Source organism: Oryzias latipes, chromosome 12, assembly GCF_002234675.1.
Source record: "Oryzias latipes chromosome 12, ASM223467v1".
Lineage (NCBI taxonomy): Eukaryota > Metazoa > Chordata > Actinopteri > Beloniformes > Adrianichthyidae > Oryzias > Oryzias latipes.
Window position 1 is genome coordinate 30,414,238 of NC_019870.2, and position 13,045 is coordinate 30,427,282.

Below are 13,045 nucleotides of genomic sequence, written 5' to 3' on the forward strand. Positions count from 1 at the left end.
GGTGGCGGCTCCGCTGCCAAACACAGGCGCCCGCCTACCACCAGAGGCAAGGTGGGGATCAGTGTCTTGCCCAAGGACACTTCGACTCATGAGCGTGCAAGGCGGGAATCGAACCTGCAATATTACGATCATGGGTTGACCGCCCTACCGCTGCACCACGGCCACTAAGGTTAGTCTAGATCAGTGTTTTTCAACCAGTGTGCCGTGAGAGATGGACCTCAGTCACTGATCTAAAAACATTTCCCATCTCCAGGATTTCAGCTCTGTGTTCATCCAAACATCCTGATAAAACACTGAGTAGTTAGGAATATGAAAGATTATAAAAGACTTTTTTCTTTGTGTTTATTTGATTCTATTAAAGACACTTTGATCAGAATGACGGTACCGCGATTTAGCCGTAGCTTCAGCTCTGTTTTGGGAAAAGTCCCGCCCCTTTAACTGTCTCCACCAATCATTCTTGGAGGCTTAATTTCATGTCATCAGTCTGACCAATCAGAAGTGGTTAAAGTCTTCACTTCCTTGTTCTGATTCTGCTCATAAAGTCTCTCAGTTCCAACAGAAATACCAGCTAAAGCTCGTCTTTAGCGGTGTAGCTTTCCACAGAATCCGGTGTCAGACCGTGAAACAAGTGGACAATACAATGAAGATCAGAGAAGAGAGTCTGTCTGCCATCACTACATCTCCCAGGATGCATTGGGTTAAAGTGACAGTGTCTCAGCGCACAATGAGTCTTCCCTGTAAAACGTCTTGAAACCACAACGAACACATCAGACAGTTTTTAAATCTTTTAACGTATCTTTTATTCCATCGTTCAGAAAAAACAGCTGCAGCTTCCAGCTTTTTCTGCCACAATTATCACAAAAATGTATGTGAGATCATGGAGGGACTGCAGATCAGTACAGACTATAGAGTTTCTCCTCTTTTTTTTTTGGATGCTGGTGTGCCGCGGGATTTTTGTCAAGGTTAAAGTGTGCCGTGGCTCAGGAAAGGTGGAAAAACACTGATATACAGGACTGAGCAAGAAGTCAACCCAAACTCTGCTAAGAAAATCCTTTAGAAATCCGGTTTTTATTTTGAGTGGACAGAATCAGGACCTCCATTTGTCACTGTCACCAGATAAACAGTCCAAGCGTCACGGCGTGTTGGTGGTGAGATCTCTATTGTCCAATGAAAATGCTGTTTTTGGCGTTTTGAACACGTTATTGTGGCATTTTACTCAGAATGGGCATTTCTGAGTTTTTCTTTATTCCATACATTGTGAATCAGGAGCAGATGAAAAGAAGCACTCTGGGAAAAAGATCGTATTTGTAACGTAATACGCTGTGCGGGGCTAAAGTCTCCATGCTCCGCCCCTTTCTGATGCAGACCAATAGATCCAGGACCGTCTCTGTTTTCCTGGTCTGAGCTGGAATCTGGATCAGAACTGGACGGATGGACGGATCTGATGTTGCTGCTGTTGTTGTAGCACCGCTAACGTTAGCTTGGGGTGTGAGAGGCTGTAAGCTAGCAGGAGAAGAGAGAGTAAACAAAGGGATGAGGGGAGTGAGTGAGTCAGAAGTCCCGCCCAGTAAACTAGAAAACAAGCGTTTTTTGAGTTTGGTCAGAAATAGCATAATTAAAATAAAAAGAGCAGTAGACCAATAGATCAGCAGAGGGTTGGAGTTTAAAGATAGAAACTAACCTGTGAGCACAAACATTTTTCAAGGACGACCGTGTGTTGTTGGACACTACTACTGTGCTGCGTTTCTAGGTCATGACCTTTGATTAGCAGTGATGTGTGAAAGCCCTCAGGGGCAGTTGAAGAGCACAGAACATGTTGTTCACAGTAACAGTCATCTTTGATGCACGACAGAAAAGACAATTTTCTGCAAAAGCATGTGTGGCTTCAATGCAGGAATTCTGACGAAATGAGAGCATGTACTCGTACATTTAAATGTAACTTTTCTGTAAAAAAAATGTAAAAGTAATAAAAACATCAGAAAAGATGGATATGAATGTAATTAGGATGGAAATAGGGGGATTTTTTCAGTGTCAGAGTTATGTTATGTTCAAACCGGGCATGTGCGGCGCGTTCAAGAATGCAGTACATGTTGGTTTGAAACACGCTTCTAGCATATGGAGTTCACTCAGCTTTGTAGCTACATGATACTAGTGTATGTACATGTACAGACATGCAGGTACATACATGTACCTGCATGTACCTGCATGTCTGTTCATGTGCCTACATGTCTGTACATGTACATGCATGTACCAGGGCTCGACATAGCCATTTGTCCGCTGGCCCGGTCCTGTTTTTCGAGCAGTGCGGACCACAAGACTTTACTTTTCACTTGTCCGCTTGGGCCACTAAAATATCTAACGGTTTATATATTCTTCACCTTTTTCAATAAAGTAAATTTTGCGAAAACGTGTAGATTTACCTCGTCTTCATAATTTAGTTTTTCTGCTAGTCCTGTGTTCAGACTTCAAGGGTTTCTATGGGAAACCTTTGATCACTTCTCCTTCTCTCCCGCCTGCGCGCGCACGGCTGTCACTGCCGAGCACCACGCGGCACGCGCTCACTACTTTTTTTTTTCAAACTTTACTGAATGTAACAATTCAATACAAAACAATGTTAAACAGCAACAACAAAGGCATAAGCCAGTGGGTTATTATTACATTTGATTATAAATCCGACACCGTCACTGAAGAGACTGAAGCATGTCAGAGATGTGGAAGACATGGCAGGAATAGATAGGAATATGTTGGATGGAGTAGTGGGTATAATTAGTAGTATGGACAGCAAGATATTTAATGAATGCATTGAAGATGAAACTGTATGCACTAAGCTTTAAGCTGAATGTCAAAGAATCAAAGGCAACTCCAAATACCTGAATCTCAGACTCAAATGCAGTAGAATGTTAAACTACTTAATTTTGTTTTTCTTTACAACACTGTGAGCAGTAAGTATTTCTAGTTAGCTGAATGATCTCAGTTAGACCTGCACAATATGAGGAAAACTCGCGATATGCGATATCAGAGATTAAAATTGCGATAACGATATAATTTGCGGTATATAAACAAACAGCAAAATAACCAAATAACCATTCCCAGTTTAAAAATTATACTCCAAATGACCCACGTTGACATAGGTTACAAACATCTAACATAACAGGGCTCCATCTGATTGGTCAACAATGTGAAGGCGTCCATCCGATTGGTCAAATGCATTAAGGGATTTATTTGATTCGTTAAAACAATCTAATGGCAGCTTGAACCATCTAACACATTTAAGGTTTATGATTTATTGCGATATTTGCCGTTAGAAGCACCATGAAAACTTCTGAACTAGTGTTACCTACTACACTGCAGTGCTCTCTTCAAAACATCTGAAACAGACTAGAGCAGATTTAAGTTTGATATGGTCTATTTTCAGTCAGTGAAAAGTGTAGAAATAAGTGTCACCAGAATGCACCAAATTGTACCATATTAAAATTTTCCGGGGGGGCATGCCCCCAGACCCCCCTAAAGTTGCAAGCACCTGCGGAGCGGCGGGTCCCGCTATGCGCGGTGTCGGGCCAGTAACTTTCAGGCAGGGCCAGTAAGTTTCAAAAACTACTGGCCCTGTGGGCCAGTGCAAATTTCTGGGCTATGTCAACCCCTGCTGTACATGTACAGGCATGCAGGTATATACATGTACCTGCATGTACCTGCATGTCTGTACATGTGCCTGCATGTCTGTGCATGTGCCTGCATGTACATGCATGTGCCTGCATGTACATGCATGTCTGTACATGTACATGTATGTACCTGCATGTCTGTACATGTACATGCATGTACCTGCATGTACCTGCAGGTACCTCAAGAGACGCCATCCATACGTCACCACTGAACCGGAGTCAAAGTTTACCTGCTTTAACTTCCAAGCGTGTTCTGTACGTTTTTGTAAGTAGAGCCCACAGACAGACGTAAAACTGATGACAAAACGTTCTCAGGAGTTTTTAATGTGTGAGAGCTGTTGAGCCCGGCAGCCTTAAGGCCCGTACACACCGGGACGAATATTCGCCAGGCGTTATTCGCCAGCGTTTTTCGCCACGTCTTTTGTGTTCACACCCAGGCGATTTTCGCTGACGATGAGTGGAGCGAACATGCAATTTCATTCCCTGACATTAGATGGCGCTTAATGTAAACAGAAATACTCCTGTACACAAAGTGGCGCTGCGCAACTTTAGGCTTCTTAAAGTCGCTTTTCACTCAGAAGAAGAGAGCAAGTATTTACGCGCTTGTCAGAATCATACAAAGAAAACATGAATATTTCAAGCACCAGTAGCTCCAACTGGTGCTTGGTTCGGGGATATTTTAGAATGTCCGTCATTATTGCTTCGCGGCAGTGTAGACGCTACTTGGCGTCTATCTTCTTCGCTGGTATGTGTGCTCAGCAAGGCAGTTTTGTGTTTGAGCGCCCCCAAGTTGTGTTTTACTGTAACTTCAGAAGCTCCAGACACGTGAGCAAAAGCGCCATTCTCATTGGTCGAGTAGATTTCGACGCGACGCGTCGAAAAAAAAAAACGAACCCGAGGCGTTTTTTTTTTTTGACGCTTTAACGCGTGGCGTTTTTTCGCGTCGGTGTGCACACTCTCATTGGTGCCCTTTGTTTAGTCACGAGGCGTTAAACGTCAGCGAAAATCGCCGGCGAAATTCGTCCCGGTGTGAACAGGCCTTTAAACGCCCATAAGCGTCCATTCTCATAGACTTTTCGTGGTAAGCAGTCGCTCAAAAGCGCGTTTCTGAGCCCGGTGTGAACGCAGCATTAGAGGCTTCTGTGTTTGAGCCACATTATCCCATTAATTATGTCTACGTGATTTATCAAACAGTTTAGCAGGAGGCGGAAGAAAGCTGCCAAGACAGCAAAGGTGGCCGACATTTAGGAACTTAAAGGCATTTTTGTTTGGTCCTTCATCTCTGAACCGAGGAAGAAGCTGCAGCGTTCAATAAAACAAAGCTTTGGTGTTCTTTGAGTGTTAACACATTTTTCCAGAGGACCCACTCTGACAGCATCCTGTTCCACTGAACAGCAGGACAGTCATAAACATATCAAATAAATCATAAAAAGGCTCATATGTTGGAGCCGATCCAGAGGACGGCAAGAGCAGGAAATGAAAGAAATTCTGAACAAGTGGTGGAAACAGATCAAAGTTCTGCTTATAAAGTTGAAGGAAATCAAAGTTAATATGCCAGATTGGACCGCTTAAATAAAAAATTAGTTGATTTAATTTCCTTTCCATTAAGGTTGATTTTGTATTTAAAACACTGTTTTCATGTTATTTTTTCCCAGAATGACTGAGCATTCTTGCCTTTAACATCACTTTAAACCCCAAATGTGAAATGATGAATACACATGCATTCATGTCCAAGCTCTAATGAGCTAAGTTCCTCCGGTGAAAACGATGACGGGGTCTACGACGTTCTCCACAAACCTCAGCTGTGAGAGCCAGAAGGCAAAAGAAAGCGTCAGGAAATCAACCTACAAGACTTTTCTTTACGTGGTGAGCGCTGATGCACAGAGGACTTAAAGATTTTATTATTTTATTGCTGAAACAATTAGTTTTTTCCCATAACTATCAGATATAAAGCCAAGTAATCTTTGAAATACATGGTCCTTGTTTATTGTGGAAGGGCTATTTCTTTATTTTTACAATGTTTTCAGGCTGTAAAGCCCCTCTACACCCTTCATACACTATTCTTAGACACATTTTCACACTTTCCTTTTTTCTTTACCATTTTAAAGTTCAAACTTTCTTAGGAAAAGAGGTAAATAAGTCCAGCAGAATGGAATAAAAACCAAAGACCTGCTGGCATTCAAAGGTTCCTGTGGATTTGAACTGAACACAGACTGTTCTGTAAAGGAGACACGGCAGGGAGACTGCTAAAAATAAAACAAAGTATTAACCAGAAACGGTAGGTATTATGGGATCTCACTGACTGGATGAGGATGTCTGTCCATCATTTCTACTGAAACTTATTCTGCATGAAGCGCCTTAAAGAGGAAACACGACAAACTGCAAACCCCAACAGAGCAGCAGCTGAGAGATGGATGGTAGTTCAGGACAGAATCCATCAGGACCTATGAAGGGATTCTGGATCTGCTCTGTATTAAAAACTAAACTTTGATTCTTTTTTTTTACTTTAAATTTCCATTAAATTAAGCATTTTAAACACCAACTTTTTCATGTAACTTGCTGTAAAATTTTGTTTCAAATAAAAGATTTGTGCTTTCCACTTTGTAAGTTCATGATCTTTAACTCCTTAATGTTGATACTGACAGCTGCATTCAATGCAATGTGGTTAAGGTGTGTGTACCAAACCTTTGTGCTGGTGCACCCAAGAAGAAAAGCTAGGTGCACCCAGTGCAGAAATGTATTCTAGGGACCCGCCTTTAAAAAAAATATCCCAGCATTCAACTTTTTCTTGTTCCAGCCGACTGAAAGTCCCAGAGTGGGGTTCTCTACCTGCTGAGGCCTGCCTGCACATGCGCACACACACACACACACACAAGCGCACACACAAGCGCACACACAAGCGCACACACAAGCGCACACACACACACACACACACACACAGCTTTCTGAGATTTGAATCAAATGACTATTGGAGCCTGGCATGAGGGTAAAAGGCTCGACGAGTGAGGACCGACAACAGAGAGGAGCCTTGTTGTTCAGCAAAGTTGGAGAATGTGGGAGGAGTCTAGGATTTGGAGTTCAAGCAAGAACCTTTGCTCCGCAGTATTGACAAACACTACAGCCCCCCCCCAACCTTTATCTGGATATAAATGACATATATTCATAATATCAACCCAAGTCTGTTATAGTAGGAACCAGGTAGAAAGAAAACTTACAGCCTCCAACTGTCTGTAGATTACATCAAGCCACAACCAAAACTATGATCCAGTATCAGATGTTTGGAATATATGTTATAATTCCAATAAAGCCATTTAGAAAGACCTTTCACATGCAGCTGGGAAAAGGATTGGTTATTTCTTCTAAAGACGTAAACATAACCCTGACCCAGACATCATTGCAGACGCTGCAGTTCAAACAGCACACGCGTGTTGGCCTTGTTGGTCTTCCTGTCTGCATGTTGTCGTTCTCACCACCACGTCTTAAAGACTCCACGGCTTGCACATCTGGGAACATGTGAAGATGTTTACATAAACAATAAATAAATACACGGCTTTCTACTTTCTGATAGGATCAAAATGACCCCGAAACACCTGGTACCATTTAATCAAGGAACCAGTTTGGCAGACATGAGGTCCATCATGTGCCGGGACAAAAACCTCTTTGTCCACATGTGCCTGTTTCAAGGTGAAGCCGTTTTAGAGGAAATGAGAGGCAGAGCCCAACAGGTCATCAGCAGGTATGAGATTTCTGAGCAAACAAATGTCTGTTTGACAACGTGCTGTACCAGATGAATAGAAAAAAACAAGGCTAGAATAGTCCATACAGATTTGGTCCAGAAACAGAGAGAACATGAAGACTTTAAAGAGCATGAAAAGCTGCTTGTATCCGACGTTGTTGGCAGAACTGCTGTTAGAATGCCGCCAACTTTGTTTTAAGGAGAAGATAAAAAAAACAGAACACCAACGTAAAATGAAAAACCATGGAGGCAGCACAAAGGGATGTGGCACTACAGACAAGCAACTGTACTTTGCATTACATACATGATCATTTTGGCAGAATACAGAGGTTTCTACAAAGATTTCAGATGATAATTCTCACCCTTACATGTTGATCATGAAGGAATTAGCAACCTGGAAACGTGTGTGCAGTGTTGACGTTTGCTCACTTCCTGTGCTGTCCCAGTTCTTTCCTGCAGATTAATCAATGAATTAATTTACATTCCTCCGATCCAACCAGACCGATCTGTCTGAGGAGAGTTGTTCATCTAATTGACCTACACATTATAAAATCGTCTCAGAATGAAATAAATCGATTATATTAATATTGGTGCATTAGGTTTATGTCCCCATAAGGTAAAACCGACCAATCACAGCAACAACACACATGTGATGTCATCAATGTCCATCATTCCAGTCCAAAGTGTGGACAGACTGTGAATAAAGTCATGTGACCATCCAGAGTCTAGAATGTTCTAAGAATGTTCCCTTTGGATTCTCTGGATGTGGAAAAACAACAGTGGAGAACTTTAGGAAACTAACATGTGAATGGATTTGACATTCATTCTAGTTTACTTGTTGGTTTGGACACAGATTTCATTAACTTGATGATCTGGAAGAAATCCAAGAATCTGGAAAACTGTTCAGTAGCAGGAATTTCTGTCTGGAAGTTTGGATGAAGAGGATCTGGATCCACTTTAGGGCAGAGGATCGGATCCACTTTAGGACAGAGGATCTGGATCCACTTTAGGACAGAGAAATTATGAAATGAATAAAATCATCATTAAAATGAATCAAAACAGCCCTTAGAGGATTGCATATCTCCAGTGGGAGCCACACAGAGAGGTGAGCCCTGCCTCATTACCCCAGCCTTTCACAGGAATCAACGCTAACAAAATCTGGAATTGATGCTTCATGGTTTGAGGAACCAGAATTCAAACGGATCTCCTTTGAATTCCTGCTGGTTTGTTTTATCGGAGGACCTTTTTTTCAAATATTTGAGCATTTCTTTGAACAGTTGGACCGTTTCCCACAGAGGACTTGAAGGGGACAGTAATGTTTAGTAATTATTTAATGAACCAATGTGGCTTCAAAGCTGCATGTGTGAAATGCTGCAAAACTCCTTTTAATCCACGTTTGCTGCTCAGTACATTTTCTAGGGAACATGAAACAGAGCCGTTTGTCTCCCAGTTCCGTTGACCTTGGCGTTTTTCTCCAGTGATCTTTGTTTTTCTAGTAGTATCACGGCTACAGCCATGTGTTAAAGGGAAAAGGCAGGCCGCTGCGTCTAACTGAGGGGGGGGCATGGTAAAAAAAGAAAACAGGATGTCGTCTCTCAACAAGGTGGTCCGCAGCTGAAATGGAGCATATTCTGGAAGCAAGAATGTGACCTAAAAACTGGAAGTCTGACTTTTGAGAGAATGAAGAATTTTCATAATATTTGACCCCAAAGGAGTGGATTATGTGGTTGTTGGGATTACGCCCCTCTGGACTTAAGAACACCACTGTTGACCTTTAAGACCTGAGAAACGGAGTGGAAACTGTTGTACGTTTTTATTTGTTCATAACGTCCCTAAAGAAAACATTCCTCATTTGAATGATGAAGCTAACCAGGGAGGCTAATGACTGTACATGTTCAGGTCTCCAGAGGAACCCAGTTACTGCGCTATTCGTGACATCACCCTCTGCGTGACGCATGTAAACTTGGAAGAAGAGAGCAGAGTCAAAACGCTCTCACAAAGCTCAAAGGCTGTTGCTCAACAGCTCGCGTGCACGTTTGTGAGCTGCTCTGAGCCCATGTTACTACAGCTGAGACAAAAGAATTCTTTCTCCTGCAGCTCCAGAGGTCTTTTCCTTCCTGTTTCTGTTTACAGTCTGCTCACAACCAGAGACTGAAACACAACGGCAGGCAGAAGTAACGCCACCCGACATCCTCCAGGTTCATCCTAACCCGCCGTCTTTAGAACCCGGACCCGTGTCAAACTATCCAGGAAGTACTTTGCGTGTTGGAACCGTCAGAACTCAAAGTCTCAGGTAACACAGTAGACATGTTTCGGGCAGCGTGGTGCTGCTGTAGGTGAATGAAGGCTGATCGGGTCGGTCATTTACACTCTGAGATGTGAAACCGACTGCAGACGCTCAGCTGTGACACGTGCCGCCGCATGATGAGGAAGAACAGTATAAACCGAGCTTCAGAAAGAGGGTTTAAAATAGAAAAGTCGATGGTTTCAGAGCTACAAAACAATGATTTCAACACGCATCTGTGCATGGTCATGTTAGACCCGCCATTGCTAATCAATACAGAGCTGAAAGCTGCTGCTGGACAGACCATTCTCACTGAAGTACTGCCCAATTCCATCAAAGATATCAAGTAAGTACGTCTGAGGCCCGACACGGTTGTCCTGTCCGCTGGTTCAGAAAGGAACATCTCCGTCCATAAGGTGTCCATCCTCTGTGCTCTGACCTGCACATTGATTACTGACTACATCTGCTGACACCAATCGATCAGAACAGTGGAATTTCCGTTGCACATTTCACTTAGTAACTGGTGGTGACTGAATAAAAACCCACCATAGTCAGTTTGACCTTCAAACCAGCACAGCTACAAAGTGGTTTAGCTCATTAGCCGTGACTCTCTGCAGATATTCTATGGTGATGACACCATGCTCTCATCAACCACGTCTTCTTCCTCTCAACTCTGAGGAAGGAACTTTTCATCACATAGCACTTCATTTTTAAACACTGTGAAAGCTACTCTCCAGAATGAAGGTCAAGGATAGCATTTTCCTTTTTATTGGTGGCAGGGAGAAACACGAAACCATGTTTACGTGTTGCACTTCTAATAAAAACGCACCAAACACGCCGACTTTGCACCTCCTCCACTCCAGCATTTGGCCTGCGAGGCTTCAGGGAGAAATATCAGCACAACACTCGATGTTTGCAGTCCAAACCCTTTCACTGATTCTCTCTTCTGCCGTGTTCCAAATGAGCCACAAAATCCAGCCAATCACAGCCATGGACACCAAGGCCGATTGTGGAAACTGTTTTGTTTGCAAGTATTTTAGAGTATTAAGTGAAAAATAATCATTTTAACACAACTTTCTCAAGTGTTATGCTCCAACTGTCTTGTGGCATCCAAGCGGCGTCGGCTCTTCCCAGAATTCACCAGGCCCGTGTGTGAGCCGGGCTTGGTGAGCCCAAGCCCGGCTCACACACGGGCCTGGACCGTCCTGAGACGGTTAGCCTGCTGTGTTTGGAATAGTGGCACCAACAGAACAACAGTCCCTGAGCGGCTACAGCAGGAGCTACACACAGGTGCACGTTGTAACACATAGAAAACAACTCAAAGAAGAGTGTAGGAAACGTGTTGAACAACTGGAAGGACGGCTCTGTCACCACAGTCCTGGCTGTTGGCCGCCTCATTAAAATGACTGAAGGCTGATGACGCCTTCCTCACTAAAAGAGTTGTTTCTGTCTGACGCCTGGAAATGCAGAACATGTGTAAGGTTCCAAAGAACCCCTCAGGTTCCCAAAGAACCCCTCGGGTTCCAAAGAACCCCTCAGGTTCTAAAGAACCCCTCAGGTTCCCAAGAACCCCTCAGGTTCCCAAGAACCCCTCAGGTTCCAAAGAACCCCTCAGGTTCCCAAAGAACCCCTCAGGTTCCCAAAGAACCCCTCAGGTTCCAAAGAACCCCTCGGGTTCCAAAGAACCCCTCGGGTTCCAAAGAACCCCTCAGGTTCCCAAAGAACCCCTCGGGTTCCAAAGACCCCCTCGGGTTCCAAAGACCCCTCAGGTTCCAAAGAACCCCTCAGGTTCCCAAAGAACCCCTCAGGTTCCCAAAGAACCCCTCAGGTTCCCAAAGAACCCCTCAGGTTCCCAAAGAACCGTTTAGAATAAATCTGCAGCTCTGCACACCAGAGGAGAGAATCACTGAACCCTGAGAGTCTAGAGAACAATTCTCAAGAATTCTTCTCCCGCGTCTGCAGACAAACAGAGCCCGGTGGTTCGACACCCGGACCAGACCAGTTTACAGGTTGAACCCGCTTCCACGATGATAAGTTTCTGGTTCATGAAGGACTGATGACGTCACTCGCCTAACCTGCAGGTGGTCCCGCGGGGCAGGCACACCGCCCTTCCCGCACACCTGCACTGGCGGGACCGTCACCGTTCTCGAAGAACCGACATTTAGCATCTGCGTCCCGCCCCTGCAGAACTCTCGGCGTCCGTGGGACCCCCGGTCCCGGTCTTACCTTGTCCAGCTCGTCGTGCAGCTCCGACAGCGTCGGTCTGACCAGCTTCTCCCCGAGCGGCGCCGCCGACTGCCGGTAGAAGTCGATGTTGGGGACGGCGTCGATGGTGTTGTGGCCGAAGGTCCGCAGGTAGTAGGTGTTGGTGTGGGTGTCGTAGTGGTAGTGGTGCGGGCCCCCGGTGGAGGAGTGCAGGCTGCTCTCGCTCATCACGGTGTCCCCGTTCTGGAGCCCCTCGGCGGGAGCAGCCTCCGGGGAGGCCGCGCTCCCCGGATCCGCGAAGTTCACCACTCGGAATCGGCCTTTAGCCTCCTCTGCCGCGGCCTCCGAGCCGGCAGCGGGCGCGGCGGCGGAGCCCTCGGAGCTGGGGGAGCGCTCCTCGGAGGCGCCCGCAGCCTCCGCCACGAGGTCCACCTGGAAGCGGCTCTGGCTGGGCGTCGGACCCAGCGGCCTCTGCCCCGCATCCGGAGCAAGAGACGCGCCTTCGGGGACGGCGGCGTCTGCCGGGGCGGAGGGCGCTGGAGGCGGCGTCGACATGCTGTAGGCACACCGGGCCTGACAAACTCACGGGACCGAGCTCGCGGAGACCCCAAACGTTGGTCTGAACGGAGGCAGCACGCGGCTTTTCCCGCGGAGACAGCTGCGGAGAGCGCGGGGGGATGGAAGACGGTTCGTTAGCTTCCTCGGTACGTTTGTCGCGGGATTTAATCCAGTGTTTCTGTAAATCTCGCGCTGGAGGCAGGACGCTCCGCCTCGAGTCCTCCGGTGGAAAGATGCTCCTGCCGACCTTGCCGCGGCTCCTCCTTGACTCCCCTGCAGTCCCTCGCTGCTATTATACTCACTGAGGAGGTTGGACTCCTGCAGAACGAGATATCGCGAGATGTCAGGATTCGGGTTCTCTTCTGTGATCCACGTATCGCGATAAGACAGCATGCGTGCGTGTGTACGTAAACACACCGAAGACACACAGGACGTCACGCTGAGTCTGCGGGACCTGCGTGTCCTGCGTGTCCTGCGTGTCCTTCATCTTTCAGGACCGCCGCCCGATGCTGACTCTTTCACATCAGGGGCGGATCCAGCAGTCTGGGGGCCCCAGGCAGCATGGGGGCCTCTGCAGCGGTTGTATTAATCTGTAGGTTAAAA

The 13,045-nt window shown here is 45.8% G+C and overlaps 1 protein-coding gene across 2 annotated transcripts in view; it reads right to left on the reverse strand.

The window, feature by feature from the left end:
* slc12a2 (solute carrier family 12 member 2) overlaps positions 1-12,740 on the reverse strand; it is a 66,904-nt gene extending 54,164 nt beyond the window's left edge. The window contains exon 1 of one of the 2 annotated variants that reach the window (XM_023961198.1): positions 11,906-12,439. In XM_023961198.1, coding sequence (XP_023816966.1) covers positions 11,906-12,439 — 534 coding nt within the window. Of the gene's footprint in view, positions 1-11,905 lie in introns of both variants that reach the window. The other variant, XM_023961199.1, reaches the window with a different exon arrangement.
* Between the last annotated feature and the right edge of the window lie 305 nt (positions 12,741-13,045).